This window comes from Malania oleifera, chromosome 4, assembly GCF_029873635.1.
Source record: "Malania oleifera isolate guangnan ecotype guangnan chromosome 4, ASM2987363v1, whole genome shotgun sequence".
NCBI lineage: Eukaryota > Viridiplantae > Streptophyta > Magnoliopsida > Santalales > Ximeniaceae > Malania > Malania oleifera.
In genome coordinates this window covers 48,696,420-48,723,041 of record NC_080420.1, presented here as the reverse complement: position 1 = coordinate 48,723,041, position 26,622 = coordinate 48,696,420, and the positions used below count along the sequence as shown (strand labels likewise).

Below are 26,622 nucleotides of genomic sequence, written 5' to 3'. Positions count from 1 at the left end.
TCGACTATTGGCCCCCATTCGTTGACTAATGTCCCCCATTCGTCGACCATTAACATTCTGCTTGAAATTGTTAACATTCCGCCTGAAATCGTCGACGAATTACACACAATCGTTGATGAGTGTCCCAAATCAGAAAAATTCATCAAAATGAAAGTTGTGAGATTTTTTCTTAACTTTCCATAGACACTAAGATCGTCCTTTTTGAACTTTTTCTAGAAAAAATTATGCCTTAAATACCGAAAGGTGTTTAGGACTTGAGGCTAGTCGTCGATGAGTCTACCCTATTTGTCAACGAGCCACCTAGGCTGAAAACTCATTTTGGTTACTGGACTTTTTCATCGACAAGTCAATAACCTTTCATCGACGACTTAATGCCATTCGTTGATGACGCACTGCCATTCATCGATGAGTCGCCTCGATAGAAACTCAATAAGGCTTACTAGATTCTTTAGTCGACGACTGCACTACGTTAGTCAACGATTACTTTGTTTTTTTTGTCAAAAAGCCTTTTAATGACTTAAAACATTCTTAGACAAAATTATATGAAATATATTAATTCTAATGAAGATTAAAACTTGTCCAAGTGAGTTTCCCTTTGAATATAATATATCTTGATTAATGAAACACATGTAACAGCTTATTTCGATATCTTATATACTAAGTATGTCTCTTATAAAAATATACTTGACTTTCTTTAGTCTTTAGGACATAAATCATGTTTTGTAAAAGCTGGGACTAAGTATCAAAAAGTTTATAAAACCAAGATATTGAAAACTTGTCCCTTTGGAAAACATATTTGAGTTTAAGATTCTTTTGACAAACTCTTCGATTTAATTTTGAAAACTATGTATGTTGAGTTTGTGATTTTAGTGAAATCCTATAAACTCATGTGTCCTAATATGCATGCATTTTGCTAAACTCTTACTCAAAAATCATGCATGAATCAAGATCGCAAGAGTTACAAAATATACTACCTTAAACACTTCCCATTACAAATAAACAATTATAAATTAAGCTTCCTTGGGCGTGCTTGAATCCTTTCCGAGTGAGTGTCCATTTGATCTTTCCTATTAGAACTTCAACTTGGTCCGATCTTTGCCTTTGATTCAGTACTTCGTGTATGAGTACCTGTACTAAATATGATCTATAAAGATAGGAAAAACACTAGGAACAATTATGTTAATATAATCAAAACACAATAAACAATGTAGCCACCGAGGCTAACACCTTTGTATCTGCAACAGAATCTGGTAATTGATTTGCAATCACTTGCAAATGTATAGTCTTTTGAACTTGAAGTTCACTTTGATTTGTGCAAGAATCTAAATAAGATAAACTCATGACATTCCATTGATTTCATGTTGTGCTTCAGGCACTGATTTTTCTCCCCTCAATGTAGGGAATACTGCTTTATTAAAATGACTATTAATTCCCTTGAGAATAAGCGGTACACATGAATCAATTGATAAAAGAATCTTCTGATTCTTTAGTGGAAGACCATGTAAATATTCAATGATTTTTCGCATCATTACGTTTCCAGGATGTCTAAGATATTCAGGCTAAAGTGTAAATAACTTTGGGTCATTGCACTTTTGGTGCTAGACATTATATGATTTTACTATTGCTTTTAATCTTTGGATAATAAAGTCCAAAAGATAAAGTTGTCAATTTTTTTAAAATCCGTTTCTTCTCATAAATAATAGAAGTAATATAAAGAAATTCTTTACTACATTCATTTGTATTTTCAATGTGATATCATTGATTATCCCACTTTTGGTGTGCCATCCCTCTTATGGGGGTTATTACTCTTCTAGGGGATCGTAACCTCACATCTCGATGCCAGTGATTATTTCAATCACGGTCACAACCATGGTCACGACCATACCTTTGATCTCGTCCTCGACCACAAAATATTTTCATATTCACTTCAGGGAATAGGATTGAACCAGATTGACGAGTTTGGTAATATTTTATCAAAAGCTTGTTATTTTGCCAAACAACAAAAAGCCATGATATGAGTTTAGAAAATTTACTAAATCTCTTATCCTTATATTGCTTATGTAGGAGCATATTAGTGTGATGAAAAGTAGTAAATGTCTTTTTAAACATGTCTTTGTTAGTAATATTTTCATCACATAGTTTTAACTTCCACCTAATTTTATGTAAAACTGAATTATATTTACTGATTATTTTAAAATCTTGCAACTTCAGTTGCAACTATTCATATCAAGCTTTTAATAAAATCTGATGGTCAAATAAAATTTTGTTCGTAGGATAAGTGTATCTTTAACGGTGAGGTATTCAAATTTTAATTCTTCATCTAATTAGAGAGATAACAATTATGAGAGAGAAGAATTATTAATTATATGTGGAGCTAAATATAAAATAAATGAGACAAATATGTTTGAGCCCATGCATGATTATATATATATATATATATATATATATATATAAAATATTTTTTTAATAAGCTGCTCGATCCATGTACCTCCACACATCTTCATACATACATGCGTTAGGAAGATTCATGGCTTTTACGCAATCCTGTAGGGATGCGGTATTTTCATCTAAAATAGTATTTCCTATTTTCATTACATTTAGATGGATTTCAATATCAATAATCCAGGATATATAATTATTGCCCTTGATGCAAGTGGAACAAATTTAATTTTACTTATGTTTGACATGTAAATAAATTAACAATAATAATAAGAAAATTTGTAAAAACAAAATGTAAAAGCTGAAATAAAACTGTAATAATAATACAACAATATTTTCAACATTCCGGGGTTACTTAAATATGTTTTTTCAGGAACATTATTTTATAATTCTCAATTTGTATTCTTCAAGAGTATGATTCTAATTTATAATGTTAAATTGGATAATAAATTACCACATCTTCCGGAGGTTAAATATACTATTTCATTTGGAGGATAAACGTTTCACCTCTTAAGGAGGTCGATTTGAACATCTTTTCGAGAGGTTAAACATTTTCCCTCTTCGGGAGGTAAATATTTACCATTTTTTTAGGAGATTAGATATATATAGCCTATTCACGAGGTATCTCTTCGGGAGATTAAATATGAATACGAGAGATTTAAATATATTGTCTCTTCAGGAGGTCTGTCTTTTCGGAAGATTAAATATATATACGGAAATTTAAATATACATTACCTCTTCAGGAGGTTTATCTTTTTGAAATATTAAATATATATACGGAAAATTTAAATATACATATAGCTTTTTCAGGAGAACTATTTTATCATCTCCTATGAAGATTGATACTTCAAATATATATATATATATATATATATATATATATGTGATATAAATATATAAAAATATGTTAGTTGATTAGAACCTCATAAATTAAATAAGAATTAAAAAAATATATCAGTTGGTTACAGTCTCGTGCTGATAACTTGCTATAAAAATGCAATAAAATAAATAGAAAATTAAATAAAACGAGACAAAAATTTACATGATCCAGTTATGTCTACTTCACGGACGTATGAGATAAAAAACTTCACTATCACGAGCGGAATTATAAGATGATTTGGAATCAATCTTGTGCTAAATATCGGAACTAACTTTGTACAAGATATCTATTTTTTTCTTTATCTATTCCACTTTTCTTCCTTATATTGGTTATGTGGGAAAAGATATTTATAGCCTTCACAAGTTAGCTTATCCTAACTTCATTAGTGCAAACATATCGGATAGATTCACATGAAATATAATTAGTGCAAATCTATGGGATAGGTTCATGGGTCATGAATTAGTATAGATATAAGAGTTAGGTTAATGATTGACCTGGGAATCCACCTATATTTCATAACAAAATGGAAGTTATTTTTAGTTGTCCGAAAATTAGAGTGTCATGTAAAGAGAATTCATAGATGTTTTTGGGATTTTAGCATTTTACCCTGAAACAAAAGCACGAACCAGAAAGAGGGAAAAAAATAAAAGAAGAAGAAGCGGGACCTTAGCCTGGCGAGGAAAAGGAAGTACAAATAAAAAGCAGGAGAAAGCCACCAAACTCCATTTGATCTTTTTGCAAATGCAGGTTATTCCCTCCCCACAATAGCGTTAACAGCAGCAACAAGGTTGCAGAGGTTGGCGCTATTGGCAATGGATGATGAAGTGGTCCAGCGAGTGTTCCAAGAAGGAGGCCGAGATTACTTTCAGCAACCTTCCAGTTCTTCGACCTTGTCTTCTTCCATCCTCCAGTCCCTGCCTCTCCATGCGGTACGAATTACCTCGACAGTACTCGTACCATTCCCTGTTTCTAGGTTTTTGAAATTTCAACTCATTGATTCGTGGTTAGATAAGCTGAAACGGGAGTTTCTAAGCGAATTATGTGGTTCCGTGTTTAAATATTTTGTTACCTGTGCATATATTTGTGCTTGAGGTCGTGGTTGCTTGATTTCTCAGTGCTGGTTTGCAATTTGATTTTGCAATGTTGCTGCCTATATTTCTGAGCTATAGTGGCAGGATATTACTTACTAGAAATGCCATGGGGAAGGAGGATAGTCATCGATTTGGAATAAAGTGCTGAATTTTAATCTTGATCTCTTCCCATAAAATAGTGCGTTGACATTCTTGAGGAAAATTTATGTCTTAGTATATATCATCTTGCTCTTTCTTTGCAGTCTTTTGATCATGGGTACTATTTGTTAGTAAAATCTATCCAAGAACTTCGAGAGAAAAAGGAAGGTCTTGTGACGGTTGGCATTGGTGGTCCTAGTGGTTCGGGTAAAACAAGGTACATGTGCCATTTAAATTTGTATGTCATTATTTTTTATGTTTTAGCTATTTTTATGAGGGAAACGTTGACTAAGAACTGATAGTAGCTTTGTTCTAATTTTAGCTCTTGTTTTCGAATCGTTCTAATTTATTGCGTGATTTTAATGGTCTGTGAAGCTTAGCAGAGATAGTAGCATCTGTAATTCCTTGTATGGTTGTGTCAATGGAAAACTAACGTGATGGAGATGATGATGGGAATGATTTGGATTAAATTGATTTTGATTTTTTATCGTGTTTTCTTTTGAATTGTTCTAATTTATTGCGTGAATTTGATGGTCTGTGAAGCTTAGCAGAGAAGGTAGCATCTGTAATTCCTTGTACGGCCGTGTCAATGGAAAACTACCGTGATGGAGTTGATGATGGGAATGATTTGGATTCCATTGATTTTGATGCTTTAGTTAAAAATCTCGAGGTTTGTGTCTACTTCTCACTTCTTTGACACAGAATTCAATTCTAATGTACATAATTACATTGGATGATGTTTAGTACAGTCAATCCTGTTCTCACTATTTTCTTCTAGTGTATGAAAACTGTTTGGTAAAGCCTGCTTTGATCACGTGCCAAACCAACTTGAGTTTTGATGGATAATCTCATTGCACTGATAACTGTGACAATTAGTATTACATCTGCATTCATGTGAAACTGCCTATATAGTGTCTATATGTGTGTGTTTTTATATCTATATATTTGTCTGTATATATATATTTGCGTGAACTTGTTCATATGTTTATGCATTTTCAAAAACTTTCTTTATGTGAATAGGATTTGTCAAAAGGTAAAGATACTTTGGCCCCAGTATTTGACTTTCATGAAAAAAGGCGTGTTGGCTCAAAAGAAATCAATAGTGCTTCATCTGGAGTGGTAAGCATGTATATACTAAATTACTTGAGTTAACTCAATTACAATTGATTGTTCATTGGTTAGTAACTCTGCACTCTCTAGGTAATTGTTGACGGTACCTATGCTCTTCATGCAAGATTGCGCTCTTTGTTAGATATTCGAGTTGCAGTGGTAATTTTTAAATTTTGTTTTAAAACCCACCTGATCTGTGTTTCACTTTCAATGAGGCACCATGGAGATGAATTATTGATGTTATGTTCTATGCAATCTTTTGGTGAGTCAGGTTGGTGGTGTTCATTTTAGCCTTCTTTCCAAAGTTCAATATGATATTGGAGATTCTTGTTCATTGGACTACCTTATTGACAGCATTTTCCCATTGTTTAGAAAGCACATTGAACCAGACCTTCATCATGCACAGGTTGGTGTTTTAATATCCTCACTTGTATTGTTTCACTTTATTGGGGTTAATTCTGTTTGTTTGATCTATTCTGCAGATTAGGATTAATAACAGCTTTGTTTCATCATTCAGAGAGCCAATCTACAAGCTGAAATGCAAAAGTGAGGTTGTTAATAATTTCCTGGATATGGATTATGTTTGTTTGTCCTATTCACATATATAGGAATTGTTCCACCCTTCACTTTTCATGCAATTATGGTTGCATAAAGCATGATGCCTTGGGACACTTATGGGTATTTGCTTACAAAGCTTGACATTTGACACAATCTGCCCTTAAATCCTTGATATCTTCTATGCGCTTTCAAGTTATAGTACCTATTGAATCATTTTGAGAAACTTCTTAGTGCACAGAATTTATTATTATGATTTGTCTATGCGTGCTTAAACTTTATTAATTCAATTTCAAGGATGCTGATTCTTGTCCAATATGCTGTCAATTCTGCCATAGAATTATAAATCATAGTGTAGGATATTGTGTCATCTAACATTCTGAATCATAGAGAAATGACTTACAATATTGCTTTGATGAGCAAATAATATGCAGGGCTTTGTAAGAGTGGAGCCATGGAGTGTCAATACAGAAAATAGAAAACCTTTAGAGGCCAAAAACGCAAAAAAGTGATACAAAAGTAATTAGTTTTGGTGCATTATTCTGATTTACAGCTTTGACCATTTTTTTTTTCATGGATTCAAGATAGTTTTGTTGCAACATAGCTGCCAGGTTTGAAAATTTGCTATTCCCTCTCCTCTTATATATATGCATTTGTGCGTCACCATTGTGTGTTCTGCCCGCTCCTTTTATATTATGCTTCTTTAAAACTATCTTATCCTAAATTTCCATCTATTGGTCTTGGTTTGTATTGATATATTTTTTTTTTTGGAAACTAAAGCTGTTGATTGTTGTTTCATTTTTGATTGATGCCTCTTAACTAAAAGGTTAAGCCTGTAACAGGTATCAAATGAGCTGTCTTCTCACCCTCTTCATGGAAATGAAGTGCAGGCAGATAAGTGAGTGTGTTAGTTGGCTTGTTTATTCCTGGCTGTTAAATTTTTTTTCCAATATTAATTAAAAAAGTTTGATTGCTTTTCTTGCAGTTTCTTTGCATCTCTCTCTCTCTCTCTCTCTCTCTCTCTCTCACAACTGAGTGTACCCAAAATTTTGTTTTTCCTCAGTTTTATTGAGATGTACCTTAGGCCTCCATCAGCAAGTGAAGAAGCACGGATAAATGATTGGCTTAAGGTGCGGCAATCAGGGATCAGATATTATCTCTCACTAGGAGATCAAAGGATTGTTGATAAAAATTATATTATCAGGCCAAAAGCTGAGTTTGAGGTAAGGTTTTAGACTATACTAATAGTAAATCAATGCTTCATTAGTGGAGCATCATTATTGAAATTACTGTAAATAAATGCGTAATTGTTGAATCATAGTGTAATTGAAGTATTATGGAGGTTAAATTCAGCAAATCAGGGACTTTCCCATGTAACAAGATTGCCTTGTCTTGTTCTTTTGTTTCCTTTGTTCTTATTGTATCTCTTTTATTTTTATTTTTATATTTTGATAGCTATGCAATAATAAAATGGTCATGAAAATTTTAAGAATTGCACAGTTTTTTATGCTTTAAGTTGTTCTGGCACTTGTGCTTTCACATTCATTATGGCTATTGAAGGCACAGCAATCAAAACTGTATGGGGTTGAAATGCCATCATCCCTGCTAGTTGGTGGTTCACTGGATTTTATACTCTTTCATTAGAATGTTTGTACAGCCCCCATGTCGCAACTTGCAAGCGCTACGAAATCATGGGTAATAACCTAGTAAGTAAAAAGGTATCTGTTTTTTTTTGGTTGCAGACGGGGTTGGGAACTGAGTGAAACCAAGGGACTAGAACAGCAAGGCAGCTGTATGAATAGTCACTCCTGCTAGTATGAGGCGCACTTGGTTTTACCGAGCATTCTTCATCAGAAAGTAGGTGCAGCCTTCATGTCTGCAAACCAAGGGAGAACAATCGCAATACTATGAAGAGTCATCCCTGTAGGTGATTCACTGGGTTTTATACTCTTCGTCAGAAAGTTGGTGCAGGCCCCATGCTGCAAGCATAAGCCTAGTAGGTGAAAAGGTGTTTTTTTTTTTTTTTTTATTGTTGGTTGTTGCAAATGAGGGTTGGGGACTGAGTCAAACCAAGGTAGAACAGCTAAGCAGCTCTATAAATACTCACCCCTGCTATAGTGGAAGGTGCACTTGGTTTTACTGAGCAGCCTTCATGAGAAAGTAGGTGCAGCCTTCATGCTGCAAGTACAAAAAATTATGGGTAACAGATGTAAAGGGTGTCTTTCTGCAGTAGCATGGAATATTCACCTGCAGTAACATGTCGGATGTACAATCAATGAATTCATGACACCAAAAACCAACCCAAAGGGTGGGCACCTAACTCAGCAAGCTGTCAATCCTAGCCACCAGTCTAAGACCTCTTAATTCATAGTGTTGCCCAGAGCAGGCAAGGGAGAGGATGATGGCAGGGCTAGGAAATTGATTTGATGGAAACCATTCCACTGGATTTGCTCTTGTGAAGTTCATGCTGCAGTCATCAGCATCATCTCAAAGTGGCACCCTGATATCTGCCACTGGCTGAGGTATCTAGTTGCTGAGGAGCTTTTGAGTTCCCCATCCCTTCTGTGCAGGGGTGGAGGAGGGATGATGTTAGTAAATCACAGATCAATTAGACCCCTGCTACTTCTGAGTTCCACAGCTTGTGTTGCTGCTATCCCACAGTGAGGAAAAGGGACCCCCTGTTAGGTCTATTGCCATTCGCCACCTGCTCAGGGCAAGTAAAGCATGGCCCAGGGTGACCTGGACTTCTGTGCAGCCAATAGCTGGTGCCTGTGTGTTGCTTTAGGAAGGACCCTAAGCTTGGGGTTGGAGTGGGATGCAATGGGTATGCTATTTTGGGAGCCTGTGACTAATTAGGTGGTGTATATGTATGATAATGCATATTGCCAAAACCCGATAAACTTCCTGTTCTGAAAATAACAGCAAGTCTTTGTCAAATGCTGGCAAGGAATAGCTCATATCTACTGGAAAATGTAAAAATCCTAGTGAATTGCAAATTGGTGCAAAACGTTATAAAACATGTTACATTTTTGTTCAACTATACTGCCAAATATCTATCCAAAGTTTCAAATCAATATTTTTCATAAGATGTATTTTCATTAGGAAAAAGTGGAGCATTGCTGCATACTAATTTTATTTTGAGTTATTATCTGTCTTCCTTACCAAGTAAGATCTTTTTTAAAAATTTAGAATCATCTTTAACATATCATTAATCCTACACATTTTTCACGCATTTACTATATAAGCATACCTTAATGTACTACAATTTTAGCACATGGTCTACTATAAATTTGTAATCTCATTCCCCTTCTAAAAACTGTTCTAGGTGACAGTTGAATTGACTTTGATTCATGCCCATTTCAATCTTATAATTTGGTTCTGCAACTGAGTGTTGCACTGTTCTGCCGCTGATGTATTTTTTGCATTGATGAGCCAATACAGTTGCTAACTATTTTAGGCGTGTGCAGTTGGCTAGCAAAAAGAGGCTTAGCTCAATATTTGAGTAAAAAATGTAAATATAAATAAGGGGAGTTTTTTTTCCTTTTTTTGATTTTTTTTTTTATAATAAAATAGTAAATAAAGGTTTGGTGGGAACTTTTTTTCCACTTTGATGCATCCCAAAACTCGCTGGATGTCCAGCGAGTTTTGCATGGGACGTATTTTCTCTCTCCCCCGGCAAAAGTGGCAGCCGGTTCATCAGATCCTCCTCCACAACCCTGCCGATTTCGAGTGGGTTCGTCTCTAATGCTGCTTCCGATTTCGAGTGGGTTCGTCTTCACTGGCTCCACCGATGGGTCCATGAAGGTATGGCGGAGGGAGCTGCGTGGAAAAGGCATGAAGGTGTGGAGCGTGTTGGGGCTGGTTCCGGATCAGCAACAGATGGCCATGCAAAATAAGGGAAGAAAGGAGAGCAAAGGAGCTGATTTGAGATGATACTGTACTTGGTCATCGTACTTGGTCATCCCAGGCTTTGTCTTCGTTGTAGATCACCGCAGCCCCCAGACTCCGAGCTGGGTTGATGCCGGTCTTGGTGATCGGAATTGTGGCCACCATGAACACAGCAAATCCAATTGGGAGTGGTGCCAACACCATCAATTTTCAAACATCAGACTTAATTATTGAAGGGCATAATTTGGTTTTCTTTTTCGCAAATGAAAAGATCTTTTATCTGCTGGTTTGTAAATTAATTTTTGGTACTTACGGGGACGTGAGAGTCTCTGGCGTTTTGCTTGTGGTCAGTGGCAGAGAAGACAGTGTAGGCAAGGATGAAGGTGCCGATGATATCGGCAGCGAGGCCTGTGCCGGTGCTGTAGCTGTCGGCGAGATTGTTGGCTCTGCCACCGTACCTGTGGTAGAAAGCGGATTGGAACGTCTTGACCAGACCCACTCCACAGATGGTCCCCAAACACCGAGCCACCATGTACATCAGTGCTCGCACCAGCGACACCTTCCGTGCCAGGAACAGCCGGAATGTCACTGCTGGGTTGATGTGCCCACCTTCACATTATTGACACAATCGCCATCCATTCACTTATACACGACATTATTCACACAAATCGCTTAATGGGTTTCCTTTACTAGATCAACGATTATACTAGAACTTAGTTCAAAACACGATTAGTTCAGGGGAGATAGCTGGGGAGGGCTCAGGGTTGCCGGAGTAAATACTATCAACTATCAAAAATTTTTCTCAAACACAACCTTAATTCAATGTTATTGTTAAATGGGTTCGATTTAATAGAATAATCATACTAAAAAAAAGAACATTTCACAGAGATGACTTGTAGCAAATAAATTTGGTGTTGAGAAAGTAGCGGAGGGTTCTATGCTTCATTTTTACACTTACTGGAGATGCCAGCGGTGTTGTAGACGAGGACGAAGATCACCGAAGGCCCACGTGATGCCGAGGACACCAACGCGGGCGCATTTGTCGGGTTTCTTGAGAGGGTCAGTTTGGCTCTTGTAGCCGATCATCGTCAACACCGTAATGTAGAGGAACAAGAGTGTGGCGATGAACTCGTCGATGATGGCTCTGTAGAAAGACCACTTGTTGAGTTCCTGTGGGTTGACCAGGGGCACCGGAGGCCGATCCTGGTAATCTTTGCCGGAGAACCCGTCATGCCTGCTGACCTCCACGTCCTTGGCTATGCCTCTCTGCAATGGGTTTTTCATTCATTTTTTGGATTTTCAATATTTACGAAAAATAGGAAATTATATACAATTTTTGATTTTTTGAATTTATTTATATATTTTTAGGTAATTTCATATTTATTATTGTTTTTCTAGATAAAAAGGAAACCACACAAAAAGGAAATGTTTTCGATTTTTTATGGACACATGGCTCTCCTTTATTGAACAACTAAATAAGACTTGGATCAAAATCCTTACCTTCAACTTCTCCCCACATCAATGACCACTATAATGACACATGGCCATTTCCTTTCAAAAGAAGCACAAACCCACCTACCTCTATTAGTTGCATTGCTTTATTAATTTAAAATTGGAAATCGAAAAGTCAACCCTTTCTCCTTTATTTTTACACACAAGAGGCCGACTGCCCCCTCTCCCCTTTGATTCTTTAATATATTTTTTATTTAAAACAAGAAAGAAAATTTATTAAAAAATATTATTATTTATTTATTCCTATACTACCCACTCCTTTTCTTCTTTAACCAGCAACCTAGCACCCCCCCCCCCCCCCAAAAAAAAAAAAATCCATATTCTTTGTGCACAACAAAGGAGCTCCCATCTTGCCATCACTAATGCGACACTGCTTGTTGCTACATCCGGCACCGCCACAGGTGACGTCAGCTGTTGCATCATGGCCATCTGTTGCAGATCCGCCGCCAACCCTGACACGCTCCACACCTTTGTGCCTTTTTTGTGCAGCTCCCTCCGCCATACCTTCACGGACCCATCAGCGGAGCTGGTGAAGACGAACCCACTTGAAATCGAAAGCAGCATCGGAGACAAACCCACTTGAAATCAGCGGGGTTGTGGAGGAGGAACTGACGAACCCGCTCCTGCTTCCGTCAGGGGAGACAGAAAAAAAGGTCCCATACAAAACTCGTTGGATGGTCTAGTGAGTTTTAAGGAAAACTCGCTGGACCATCCAGCGAGAATTGGCCACCACGTGTCAATCAGTGCAGCCCTGGTTGTTTAAAACTCGCTGGACCATCTAGTGAGTTTTGGGACGCATCAAAGTGGGAAAAAAAGTTCCTATGAACCGTTATTTAATATTTTATTATAAAGAAATCCAAAAAGGAAAAAACTCTAAAGAAGGGACTTTATTTAATGTCTCCATAGATTTCTATAATTCATGATTTATTTCAGTAGAGTAGAATTGTCTTTGTTTTAAACACATCTATAGCCCTATCCCTATTAAACAAATAATAACAACATCATAATTTAAATGTTTTTCTTTTATTGGAAACTTTTGTTAGAAGGCACATAGAAAATTATGGACATGTTATTTTGTGTGTTTTTTCGTTGCTCACTCAATTTTAATAAAACTTTATGAGTTTGTTACTCTCTAAACTTGGAACAGGTTGGACGCATGACTCTTGGAGGGTTGCTGGCTTTGGGGTACACTGTTGTAGTCAGTTATAAACGTGCATCTACATCAGTTAGTAATGGCAATCTTTCAGTGTCACTTGAAACTATTGATACTCTTGGTGACACATTCATGGTGCTGAGAGGCACTAATAGGAAAGTATGAACTCAATTTTGTTGCTATCGAATTTTATTTGGGGCAAAAGACATTGGCCTCCCCTGAGGTTTGACAAAAAGACGCTGACCTCCTCAGAGGTTTTAAAATTCCAAGGACCTCCCCTGAGGTTTCAAAAATTCCAAGGACTTCACTCAAGGTTTGTTAAAAAAACATAGATCTCCCCTTGTATTTTGCAAAAAGACAAGTCTTTTGAGAGGTGGTTCTTGTGTTTTTTGCAAATCTTAGGGGAGGTTTGTGGCATTTTTGAAACCTCAAGGGAGGTCAATTAGATTTTTGAAACCTTAGGGGAGGTCCTTGTTTTTTTGGCAAACCACAGGGAGGTAAGTGTCTTTTGCCCTTTTATGTAGGATTTATTTTTTTATTCCTTAACATGTCTGTTAACAGCTTCATGCCAATATGGTCAGCATAGGATGAAGTTTGCATTAGATCATATGATAATTGATATTCATTATGTTTTACAGAAAAACTCGATTTTTCCTTGTTTATTTTATTTGTTCTTCTAATATTTCACATTTCAGAGAATTTGTTGGTAAGAGAAGAGGGAAGAATTCAAAGACAAGCAGCTTCTTAGGGTTAAGAGGTGTTTGTGAGCCATTTTTGAGGTTGCATAATCAATCACCAAATCCAAACCTGAAAATTTTGTGTCTGGGAATTTTGCTTATGCATTTTTAGTATATGGAAGATCCTTATTAATATTATACATGATATAATCACATTTTACAAAAACAGCTGGTATGCTTTGCAAATTGTGATTGTAAAACGTGGTAATCAATAAGCAATTTTGATTCGCCAATTTGCCTTTGTAGCTACAACAATGTCAATAGTAGGAAAATATATGGTGTCATGTGGTTTACGGTCAGCTTAAACTATGATTATTTGCTCAGTCATGTGTTACAAGGAGAAGGTATATATCATAAATGCATATTGATGTATCAAGATTATCTATCCACTTTAGCTGTCAATGAGTAGACAAATTTCATGCTGACCCCACCTTAAAATAAAGTCATTCTTAGGCCCTTGAGAGGGAATTTCCATGACAACCCTTTATTTTTGTCGCTGTTCGTCTGTTTTTCTGTGTAGGCAGTTGGAGCTGAGGCACTAAGGATGGGTATCAATGGACCATGGATCACTAAATCATATCTAGAAATGATTCTTGAGAGAAAAGGTTGGGAATTGGTCAAGTTTTTCATTTTTAATTCTCCCTATTCTTCACATATTGGTTGTTTCTTTACTTTAGTTCTTTATAGCTGTTTCCAATTATTTAATTCCATTTGCAGGTGTACCTCGACTTAATACACCACCGCTTTTGTCTAATGCATCTCTTGTTAGTACTCAAGAAAGGTTAATTGTTGCACCAAGGCCAATACGTGTTACTCCAAATCTTGTTACTCGGCTTGAGGATCTATCTCAACCATGGACTCGATCCCCAACAAAATCTAAGATTGAGCCTGTACTAGCAACATGGCATTTCATCTCATTAGATCCTCAGCATATGAATAGCCCTGGAACTGGTATGCAGCCTCTAGCAAGAAACATGTTTCTTATGTCATCATTTTTCTTGGGTGATTATATCTTGGGGTGATACACTGTTTTCTATTTACAAACTTCTCTCATGAAGCAACCACAGATCCTCCTTCTTTCAGGGATACCATGCAGCTTGCTCCAATGCCTGATTCATATGACTTGGATAGGGGATTGCTTCTTTCTGTTCAAGCAATACAGGTAAGGTGTCTAAGATTATTTGATATGGGTACAAAAGCTCCTTTCTGAGAGCATCAAGTACTTGTACTTTTAAGCAGATCCAAATTTCTTATACTTTCCTTTCTTTTCAGGCTTTGTTGGAGAATAAAGGTCTTCCAGTCATAGTTGGAATTGGTTATTTTTTAAGCGACTCTCTCTCTCTCTCTCTCACTGGCTTGATTGCATGCTTGTTATGCTTTTTTGAAATGTTGTCAGGATGAATCCTGTCATGACATTTTATTTTGGCCTTATCAATTGGCTGATATAGTGCATTCACACTTACGTCTATATTTATACTAGGAGTATCATGTGCTATGTACACCTTGTAAACCAAAAGTATATTTTTTGCATACGGGAGATGCCATAGGACAAACGTGGTTCCTACACCATTAGGAACAAATACTTTCTAACAGTGAATAATTCATCATAAAAAGAACAAAACCTAACCAACAATTATCTTCATTTTAATAGCAACTTGTAATAAATAGTTTGTCAGATCTTATAGGGTATGGCAAATTATTATACAAAACAACAGGAAGGATCTCGTGTAAAATCTATGAAACATTTATTTCTTTCTGCTTTGAAGGGTTGTGGAAGGATATTTTAAGGAACAAAAACAAATAGAAACATATTATTATAATGTACCAATAAGTAATGAAACCTAACCTTATAGAAGGACCACCAACAATGTGGACCTGGCTAATAATTGGTAATGCTACACTTAGTGCACAATGCTCCTGTGTGAATTTGCCTTAGGTTGCCCTTTTTTGTTTTTTTTTTTTTTTTTTTGGGGGGGGGGGGGGGGGGAGGTGTAGTGGTGTTTTTGGTGAAGGCATCATGTATGCCCTACCTGCACATTTAGAGAGACTTTTTTTTTTCCTTAACTTGAATTTATGATCTTTAGGTTTTGGGTGTTGCAATGAACAAGACATGCACTAAATTAAATTAAATTAATAATGCTATTTGTGAGATGCGATACAGAACTTGATGTGATTAAATTAAATAACTGAAAATTTGTCAATAAGATTTAGCAATTTAAACACCTTGAAACTAATAACATAATTGTATTATATAAACAATTGCTCATTAATTAGTATAAACTTATATAGCCACAAAAATAAGCATTGACCTTTGAGTTTAGAAGTATAAATTTCAAACCTAGTCCTTGGTTCTAAATGCTTAGTTGGTGACAACATGACCCTTTCCTTTAGGGGGAAAAAAGATGCTAGTGTAATGATAAAAAAATCTTTAGGTGCATGCAAATGCGATTTCCCCACTTGACTGTGCTGCGTTCAATCCAAAAACATATTTTGATTTAACTATGCTGCATTTAACCCATTTAACTATAAGATAAGTAATGTTAGCTATTTTGAATGTAACTAGGCACCTTTATATATAATGCATATGAATAAGCAAAAGCAAATGGATCCACATAAGAACACCCATAAATAATGAATTAAACCAAATTATATTTTGGAATTAACTATTTCATGTGAATGTTGTCGGGTTGTGCATGTGGCAATTTTTTTGTTTCAAGTGAAAACCCAATGGATGATCAAAAGCCACCTTTAAAGGAGTTATAGATTTAATTTAATTTAACAAAAAATAAAACTCTCAAATACCCAATCTTATCACCTTTTGCTACTAAATGGTCACTTCTAAAAAATCAAAGTGCTAAAACCATCCAAGCTTAAAAATTATTAATTTTTAAATATAATCTACTCTTAGTTTTGACATTTGGGCATGATGTTTGTTGCGTAAAAGCATAACCCACCTCCAGCCCCACCCAAAAACACACAAAGATAGATATAATTGATATGAGTTTACCCTATAATTATACTTATTGAATTGTGAGAATATTGGACCCAATAGTCCAAGGGTTTCCGGTCAAAGCTCTTAATAGATTGTTGAGAGGCCAATGTCACAAGCCTAGCTTGTTCAAGGCATCATGCTTGCCTGTGACCCCACTTGTCTTTTGCACATCGGATGGGTAACCATCATGTATATAATAGTGTAGGTTTTATTCTTTGAGTAGGATAATGCCTTAGTGAAACTAGTGAATATGACAACTTGATCACTTTGATGTTTCCTAGTGACAGAGTGAGAATAGCATAGAAGGCTCTTTAGTGAGGAGAGTGAATGTTTGTTAATCATTGTAAAACTCATTAGCTATTGTAAAAGTGTTTAGCCTACTTATGTCCCTCACTAAACACATGTTACCTATGGAGGTGTGAATAACGAATTGTGTTGCTTTGCGGTTTACCGCGACTCTCATTTTCTTTCATGTTTGCTTACTACTTCCGCTATATTTATATTTGATAGCTGTGAATTTGTTCGTATGGTGAAACTCTGGTTTACTTTCGACTGACTAGTTAAGCTAATGTGCTACAGTTAGTGCTACACAATCCTTCACAAGGTGTGAAGTGTTTGGCAATTGTAAACGTGTCAACATGTTTAACCTACTTGCCTCCTCTCTAAACACATGTTACCACGGATATGTGAATAATGAATCGCGTTGCTTTATGGTTTACCATGTGACTCTTTTTATGGTTGCATACCACTTCCACTTTATTTGTATTCAATGGCAGTGAATTGGTTCATGTGGTGAAACTGCAATTTACTTTCAATTGACTAGTTAAGTTAATGTGCTACAACTAGTGCACAACCCTTCATAAGGTGTGAAGTGTTAGGCCCGTGCTAGTTGGTATTAGATCTTTGTTAATTGCTTTATGATTCGGTTGGCTTTGGAGTGTGGGATTGTTTGCTGCATTAGTAATATAACCATGTTGTGCACTAATATCGAAAAAAATTAGATGCACTAGAGGCGCATATTGATACAACTAGAAACTTCTGGACAAAACTTTTCAGAATACGATCCACAAATAGTTGGACAAATAGAGACATTCATTGGGCTACTAGAGGAGTATTTGCACCACTTCCTCACTGCCAACCATAAGAATCGGGTGCAATTGCTTATTGTGGTTCAATTCTGTTTCAATGCTCAAAAGAGTTCAAGTGAAGGTAAATTTGTCTAGTATTCCCCCGAATAATGGGCGTCTTCACTTACTTCTCTTCTCTGGAGTCAACAATGTAGCTTTTTTACCAAAGAATGGAGATAGAATGCAGAGATTGCCCAAACCTACTAAAGAAAGCGTTGAAGCAGATGAAGAGGTGCAGATCAAGGGAGAAAACCGGTGGTGCTTGCTAAACTTCATCCAAAACAGATGAAGTCACTACGAGGTTGCGATGCGATACTACTTCATGAGTATAAAGGAGCAACCCCCATGTTAGCCAAAGTTGGGAAGGCCTCTTATAGGACTGACCCTTTGGTTCGATGAAGGTCTATCCTATGTTTCACGTTTGCCTCAAATCATTTGTAGGTGACACTAAAGATTCAACTCGAAGTTAGTCAACTAGAGCACCAATGAAGACCTTGCAGTTTACAGACTAGAAGTTAAAATATTCTTGCAGATCGAGAGTTCACATCATCACAGAGGAAGCGACAGGATTTCTTAGCGAAGCGGAAGAGCCTTGGAAATGAAGAAATCAGCTAGGTGTTAGTGGAAGACAAGAAACCTTTATTCGAGAAATTTGAAAGGCACTTAGCATCAAAGTCTACTATGACGTTGATTGCATAAGTAGGGGAGGTTCAGGAAAATGTCATGAACCAAGCTTGTTCAAGGCATCATGCTTGCCTACTATTGCTTGTCTTGTGCCCATGGGATGGGTAACCATCATGTCATTAGTAGTGTAAATTTTATTCTTTAAGTAGGATAACACCTTTTTGAAAATAGTGGGTATGACTCCTTGGTCACTTTGATATCTCTTAGTGATAGAGTGAGAATAGCATATAAAAGCTCTTTAGGGAAAGGGTGAGTGTTCATCAATATTCTAATTGTAAATGTGTATAGCCTTACCTCCCTTGCCTGTGTAGGTGTGAATAATGAATTGCTGTTCTTTATGGTTTGCCACATTACTCTCATTTTCTTTCATGTTTGCTTACTGCTTCTATTTCATTTATATTTGACGATTGTCAGTTTGTTCATTTGGTCAAACCGTGGTATACCTTAAGCAGACTAGTTAAGCTAGTGTGTTGCAGCTAGTTCTGCACAGCCTTTACTAGCACTTTGAAATTGGGTGCCGAGATGGTATGTGTGCCTACATATGCCTGGTTCCTCGTAGGAGTTGAGGCTGTATTAAAGAATTTGAAGTTAGTAATTGAATGTTGATGTGTTAGTTTAGATGAAGTTATAAAGTGAACATTTACAAATTTGGCCAACTACCAGTTTTCCAGTGGACACTTCTAATTAAAATTATTAAATTCTACCATAAGTCTGTGATTTCAACTGTTAGAGACATTATTCTTCCTTTAGTCCCACAGTCAAGATGCATGGTCAGTTGTGACCTGTGCATGTGTATATTTAAGGGCAGATATGATTTTGAGAAGCCTCTTGTGGAAGAGACTTTATTTCTAAAATGGATACACTTTGCAGAAGGGAACTAATTGAGTTCTTCAAATTCTAGTCCGTCTGAAAAATAAAGATTTGCTTATGGTATTGCACAGGATGATGGGAATGTATGAATGATAAAGCATAGAAACAAAAAATTTGTTGGTTTTATAAGGTATCATTAATTGAGAATTTTCCCATAGTAGATGAGTTTAAATAGGGTGAATAAAATAATGAGACCAAAAGTTAAGGTGCAAACAAATGATTTGTTGGTTGTGATATATCGAATAATTTTTAGGTTGAGAAAAAGTGACAAAATATTATTTTATTATGTTTCATGTTCGCTTTTTAAAAGTTGTACAGCATAGGAATGCCCAATTATAATCAGCAATTGGCTGAAGCAGTTTGTTTGTTTATTGTTTTGAAATATATTTTAGAAGTTGTTTCATAAGAAGCTATATTACTGCCGAGTTCAAGTGGTCTTAAAATAGCTCATTCAAGCTCCTATTTTTTTTTTTGGCAATTATTTTTTAAAGTAACATCCAAATCTTTAATGCTTCAGGTTATCCCATTTCTTTAATGGTTCAAATTGCTTGAGCTTTGAAATGGTTTCCAATCCTGTGCTGTTTTTATCGATGTGATTGCAGGAGGTCCAAGTGGATCTGGAAAAACTAGCATGGCTCATAAAATGGCAAATATTGTTGGTTGTGAAGTAGTTTCCCTTGAAAGTTATTATAAATCTGAGCAAGTAAAGGACTTCAAGTATGATGAGTTTGGCTCTCTTGACCACTCTTTGCTTCAAACGGTAAGGCATCAATGATCATGAACATCTTGTTATTATTTTATATTTTTTCCTGCAGAGAAAAATCGAAGCATATGGCCTGCCATATATGCTTGGAGACTGGCAGGTCAAAATCTTGGTGACCAGTCATCTACCTACTTCTCTAGTTTTCTTAGTTATAAATAGGTCATGGCTTCTAATTAATGATTGACAGCAGTGCAAGCATTCTACTGGTGTTGAGTACTTCCAACAGAAAATGTTATCTTGAATATGATTATAGAAAATGTGCTTATTGTGTCTGGATGTTTTTTCCACTTCTCCAAGTGAGCTATTTTCCTTCTTTAAATTTCCAGAAACACCCAAACACTAGAAAATGCAGAAAATATTTTCCGGAAGCTCATTTTCTGTGGTGCCAGTAAGCCTTCTAAGTCCATAACCAGGAATATCTAATGAACAAAAAATGTTTGAAACATCTTTAACTAATGCATTCAGTGAAGTTGGTTTCTACATTATCTTGAACTGAAAATCCCATGGCCAACTTAAAAGTTTCCGTAGGAGGACCAGTAAAACATCTGTAACCAATGTATTCAGTCAAGTTTGTTCTACATTATAACTGAAAATCCCATGGCCATCCATAGAAGTTTCTGTAGGAGGATCAGTAAAACCCCTGGCTGCGTTATTGTAATTGGTGACGGCGCAATTAATAACTAGTTAGCTTTGTAAAGCCTTCTTTAGCATCAATGTCCTAGCCATTGAAATGTTAGTGATTAGGTCCATGAAGTACTGATCTATTTAGGGTCACATCCACACTGCTTTTAGAACCTTATGTTACTTGTGAGGGAGAATTCCCAGTAGCCAGGACAAAATTGCAGCTGAACATGACCATGTGAAACTACAAAATATATGAAGAAGTTATCATTGGGCTCTTTGATATCATTTTTAAAATTTTAGGGGTCATTACCAAAATTATGTAAACAAAAAAAAAAAAAACTAGAAGAAACTAAAAACTGAAAAGAGAACTAGCAAGTTATTTGGTTAATATTTTAAAAACTAAAATAAATAAAAAATCTTAATAGAACGCATGTTCAGTTTTGCCATTGAAAAAAAAATTAAAAAGAAATGTTAAGATTAGTGCAAATGCAAGTGAATTAGAATATATTATAACAGAAATAGAAATTAATTATCATGATTTTACTTAATTAATTTATTCCAAAACTCACGTTTTTAGTACTCCACGAACAATGCTATTGTTTATGACTATTAAAAAATGGTAAAAGTGTTTTTAAATGATTTTTATTATTTTTTTTTCAAAATTTTGGAAATTTTGTGGAATTTAATTTTAACTAAATTTTAAATTCACTTGGTCATTTTGTTTTAATTTTTAGTTAAAAATTTTGTATAGAGTTATGTAATCCACAAAAGTATATTCTAGAAACTGAACATCATAAACTCTAGTTTTCAGTCTGCAGAGAAATGTCATTAGCTATTCTTCACCGTTACTGGGAAAACAGAAAATACAAATCATATGAACAGCCCCTTAAATAATTTGTCACTTACAAATCTAGAAGATATTAAAAATCCCTAAAGCAACTTACCAGCATGTATAAAAAGCCCAGTCTTGTGTATTTAAATATTTTACCTTCAAGGGTTTTCACACACTGAAGGTAAATTATATTGGATGGGATGGTAGTTTCAGCTTAATGTCTTTAATTTTCTTTAGCCACTTAGTTACGGAAACTCCTTACAAGCTGACGCTTCCTCTCAAAACCTCAATTCTTCACTTCTTTCATATAAACTTGATAGAACCTCTCTCCAACCATTACAGAACCTGGCTTCTGGCTTCTATCATTATAAACCTAAAAAGAACATTTAATATGCCAAAGGCCTGTCTACTAGGGGAAAACATTTTCATTTTCCATTTTTAGTTTTCCAAAGAATTCCAAAAAGGCTACTAGGCACAAAAGGGCCATCTTATTTGTCAGTTTTGCTACATTTGTATATATATGTTAGATTACCTCTTTACCTTGAAATTTAAGCTGTTAGGTTGTGGGTCAACAACGTATATCAACCTTCAACACTCCCCCACACATGCAGTCCAACAGCATGTGGAGAGACAAACAAATGAGAATAACACCAATTATAGGGAATACAACTACTTTTAAACACATAATAAATGCGGGGTAACAAGACTAGAAGTCTAGATCCTAGGATCTCCTGGTAACCAGCTTTGATAACTTGTTAGATTACCACTTACCTTAAAGCTTATAAGCTGTTAGGTTGTGGTCCAACACTGTATATTGAGCTTTATAATTATGTAAAAACTAGAAGACAATAATTTTTTTTTTGGCATTATTCACTTATGAAAAGTAGTTTTATTTTCCATTTCCAATTTTTCAAATAATTACAAAAAAAGTCGCCTTGCTTGCTGATTCTTAAAATTTGTATGCGAAAATTGGAAAACATCTTTTTATTGTTTCTAGATTTCTAATTTCTTATGTAATTTGTGGAAAATTGAAAGCAAGGTATCTTTTTGGTAATTATTTGGAAATCTAGAAACGAAAAATGAAAATTGTTTTCTACAATTAGCCAAACTCTTTATTTTCTACCTTTTAAAATCAAATCTTGGACAACTGAAAAATAAGCTAGCATTTTTATATTTATTTTGAAAACTAAATATGGAAAATAAACACTGTTTTCTACAACTAAACATGCCCAAAGAGTTTATTGTTTTCAGTTAAATAAAGATGGATTTATAATGAAATTTTGCAATTTATTAGGCGTTGTTATGTGAAATGTTTTATTTTTTTAATTGTGTTAGTCAAATGTGGGGTTACACATACTTTTCTTTTTGAAAATATTAAATGTTCATTTGTATATTATAGTTTTATATATACTAGTCAGTGATTGCATGTAAATTATAATGTAAAATATTTTAATAATTCTTAACGAAGTTTCGATATATTTTAAATACAAATTAATAATATGTTGTCATAAATTAACTTACAAATATTGAAGTATGAATATTTACAGTTTTTTATAAAAATTATACTTAGAACTATAAAGTACAACATGAACATGAGATACTATTATGGCACCATGTAGATACAAGTCTTTACAATATGGGATATAATATGATAGACATAATTAAAATTACACAAAATATAAAAATTTAATTTTCACATAACATTATAAATAAAAAATTTATAGAAATACACATATAGTTTTCATTATTTTTTATTTTGTAAAATAAAATTATTTTTTGTTTATTTTAATTATCAATTAATGAGTTTTTAAATTTCAAATAAAAATAAAATTTATTAGTTGGGGGTGCTTCTAGGTCTATAAATTTATTCTAAAATTTATTTTAAAAGTTATACTATTATTAATCTAACTATTGTATGACACTTCACAGTAATTTTAGAAGACGTCAATGGAATCTAGCTATTTTTATTTTGAGATATATCTTTTACTTATTATTTTTGACACTGTTAAAATTTAATTTTCACATAACATTATAGATAAGAAATTTATAGAAACACACATACGATTTTCAATATTTTTATTTTGTAAAATAAATTTTTTTTTGTTTATTTAATGATCAATTAATGAGTTTTTAAATTTCAAATACATTAAAACTTATTAGTTGGGGGTGCTTCTAGGCCTATAAGTTTATTCTAAAATTTATTTTAGAAATATATTATTATTAATTTAACTGTTGTATGGCTTCATAGTAATTTAAGAAGACTTCAATGGAATTTAGCTATTTTATTTTGAAATATCTTTTATTTAGTATTTTTTATATTATTATGTTTATTTCATTTTTTTTATTCAAATATATTTTTTTTGGGTTCAAATTTTAGTATATTTAAAATAAAAAACTTTTTATCATAAATTTATCTATATTTTTTTTTAATGTAGATTTTGTAGAAATGCTTTGTCGTACTTTTAAAAGATAATGTTTATTTTACGTCTGCTAAATGTTCTACACTATTTGTACTTTTATATATGATATGCATATAGATTGCTAGTTTATTTTGTTTTTTAGACAAATAAAGTTTCTTTTAGATTCAAAAAATAAATTTTATAAATGTAATTTTTCTAATTTTGGTTGAATATAATATCTTTTAGGAATTTTTTGTCTTACTTCTAAAATAGAAGAATATTTTTCACAAAATTATTTACCCTATTTGTACTTTTATTAATTTGTAGTATAGACAGTATATATATATATATATATATATTATTAGTTTATTTTATTTATTTAACCTAATAATTTTTTTCCTCTTATGTTCAAACAATAACCGACATTCTAAATGTAATTTTATTTAATTTGTATTAACTTTTATTTCTGTATAGAGTATAGAAATTTACTTCTTTTAGGTATATTTGCTCTTCTATTAAAAAAACTCCACTTGTGATGCACTTAATGTCCTAATTTTTTCACATACAGCCAGTCCCAAGTTCTGGTAAAGGATGAGGGTTGCGTTAGGTAGTTGACAGTTAGCGTAAAATTTCTCAGATCATTATGAAATGAATCCTTACCAAATATTTGTTGGAGCGTCCCCTACGAGCGCGCGCTGCACTTGTACCGCCGAAGTGTAGTGAAAAGTGGGCCAGAATGGGCTAGGTCATCGCCCGAAGCAATGTGCTGTGTTGGTGCCCGGGTACAGTGTCAAATATGTGAGGGTTCTTGCATAATTCAGGACGTGGGCAGGTAAAGAAGCTAGTTCAAGAACTAGGATTAGATTAACAACTTGAAATATAGGGACACTTACAGGTAAAAGCATGGAGATTGTGGACACAATGATTAGAAGATAAATTAATGTAATTTGCCTTCAAGAAACTAAATGGGTGGGGGAGAAAACTAGAGAAATTGATAAATCAGGATTTAAACTTTGGTACATAGGAAAAGAAAAACGTAAGAATGGAGTAGGAATTATTGTAGACAAAAACTTAAAAGATAACGTTGTTGATGTAAACAAAGTTGGGGATAGAATTATAAAAATCAAGATGGTATTAGGCCAAGAGATAATAAATATCATTAGTGCTTATGCTCTTCAAGTAGGCTTAGCAGAAAATCCTAAGAGACAATTTTGCGAAGATATTGATAGTGTTATGGAAGGCATACCAGGGACTAAGAAAATATTCATAAGAGGATATCTGAATGGACACATTGGAAGGTATAATAAAGGTTATGAGAGTCTAATATGGACATGGAGATAAAAATAAGTCTAGGAGATGATCTTAGACTTTATTATAATGAATACTTGCTTTAAGAAGAGAGAAAAACACTTATCACACTTGAAAAGTGGACAAAATAGAAGTCAAGTAGATTTTTTTTTTAAAAAATAAAAAAATCTAGGAGGGTAGATTGTTTATCATGCAACGATTGTAAAATTATTTTAGGTGAAAGTCTAAACACACAACATAGAGTCTTAGTGTTAGATAAATGTATTAAAAATGGAATAAAAAGGATAAAATAAACTAGTGTAAGAGAACTAGGTGGTGGAACCTAAAGGGTGAAAATATAATAAAATTTAAAGATAAAATGATCAAAGATTAGGAGTGGACTATAGAGGATGAGATAGATACAAATACTCTTTGGAATGGATTAGCTAGATCTATTAAAAATATTGGAAAAAAGATTTTAGGTGAATCAAGGGGAAAAGTTCTTGAATAGCAGAGAAAGTTGGTGGTGGGATAAAGATGTCCAAAAAGTCATAAAGACAAAAATAATTTGGTATAAAACATGGCAAAAATGTAGAAACATGGATAATTTTGAAAAGTATAAAGAGGCGAAAAAAGATTCAAAAAATGCCGTTAGTGAAGCTAAACAAAGATCATTTAATAGTTTTTATGATAGATTATATACAAAAGAAGGGAAAATAGATATATTTAAACTTGCTAAAGTTAGAGAAAGGAAGAGTAAGGACATAGGAAATGTAAAATGTATAAAAAGTGAAGATGATATTGTCTTGGTTAAGGAAGAAGACATAAAAGATAGATGACTAAGTTATTTTAGTAGGTTGTTTAATGAAAATCAAACAAAAGGTTTAAACTTAGAATTGACAAATGAGGAAAAGACTAAAAATATAAGATTTTTTCGTAAAATTAGAATTAATGAAGTTAAGTTTACACTAAAAAAGATGAAAAATGGAAAAGCTGTAGGACCGGATAACGTCCCAATTGAAGTTGGGAAATGCTTAGATTATAATGGAATTATATGGTTAACTCATTTATTTAACAACAATTATAAAAACTAAGAAAATGCCAATTGAATGGAGGAAAAACATTTTAATACCTATATGCAAAAATAAATGAGATACAAAAAATTGTAATAACTATCATGGAATTAAATTTATGAGTCATATGATAAAACTGTGGGAAAGTGTAGTTGAACAAAGATTAATGTTAGAAACTAAGGTCTTAGAAAATCAATTTGGGTTTATGCCTGGGAGATTTACCACAAAAGTCATATATCTTTTAAGAAGATTAATGGAAAAATTTAGGAAAAAGAAGAGGGACTTGCATATGGTATTTATTGACTTAGAGAAAGCATATGATAGGGTACCTAAGGAAGTTCTATGGTGGGTTTTAGGAAAAAAAAGGTGTATGTAGTAGGTATATTGATGTCATTAAGGATATGTAAGATGGAGTAATGACTAGTATAAGGATTATAGATGGAGAAACTAGAGAATATTCCATCACCA

The 26,622-nt window shown here is 34.1% G+C and overlaps 1 protein-coding gene and 1 pseudogene across 5 annotated transcripts in view; one reads left to right on the top strand and one right to left on the bottom strand.

Moving 5' to 3' along the window:
• Nucleotides 1-3,876: 3,876 nt before the first annotated feature.
• Nucleotides 3,877-26,622, top strand: part of LOC131154336 (inorganic pyrophosphatase TTM1) — a 63,846-nt gene continuing 41,100 nt past the window's right edge. For 2 of the 5 annotated variants that reach the window (XR_009136424.1, XM_058107036.1), the window contains exons 1-15: nt 3,883-4,248; nt 4,653-4,765; nt 5,092-5,218; nt 5,569-5,667; nt 5,749-5,817; nt 5,930-6,064; nt 6,141-6,209; nt 7,056-7,111; nt 7,277-7,436; nt 12,761-12,925; nt 14,024-14,108; nt 14,221-14,454; nt 14,571-14,665; nt 14,776-14,818; nt 19,779-19,936. Coding sequence is in view for 4 of the 5 variants with exons in the window: in XM_058107036.1 (XP_057963019.1) it covers nt 4,132-4,248; nt 4,653-4,765; nt 5,092-5,218; nt 5,569-5,667; nt 5,749-5,817; nt 5,930-6,064; nt 6,141-6,209; nt 7,056-7,111; nt 7,277-7,436; nt 12,761-12,925; nt 14,024-14,108; nt 14,221-14,454; nt 14,571-14,665; nt 14,776-14,818; nt 19,779-19,936 (1,725 nt within the window). In the remaining variant the exon portion in view is untranslated. Of the gene's footprint in view, nt 4,249-4,652; nt 4,766-5,091; nt 5,219-5,568; nt 5,668-5,748; nt 5,818-5,929; nt 6,065-6,140; nt 6,210-7,055; nt 7,112-7,276; nt 7,437-12,760; nt 12,926-14,023; nt 14,109-14,220; nt 14,455-14,570; nt 14,666-14,775; nt 14,819-19,778; nt 19,937-26,622 lie in introns of all 5 variants that reach the window. The other 3 variants (XM_058107034.1, XM_058107035.1, XM_058107037.1) reach the window with 3 other exon arrangements.
• On the bottom strand, nt 10,159-12,177 carry LOC131154331 (probable aquaporin PIP2-5; annotated as a pseudogene).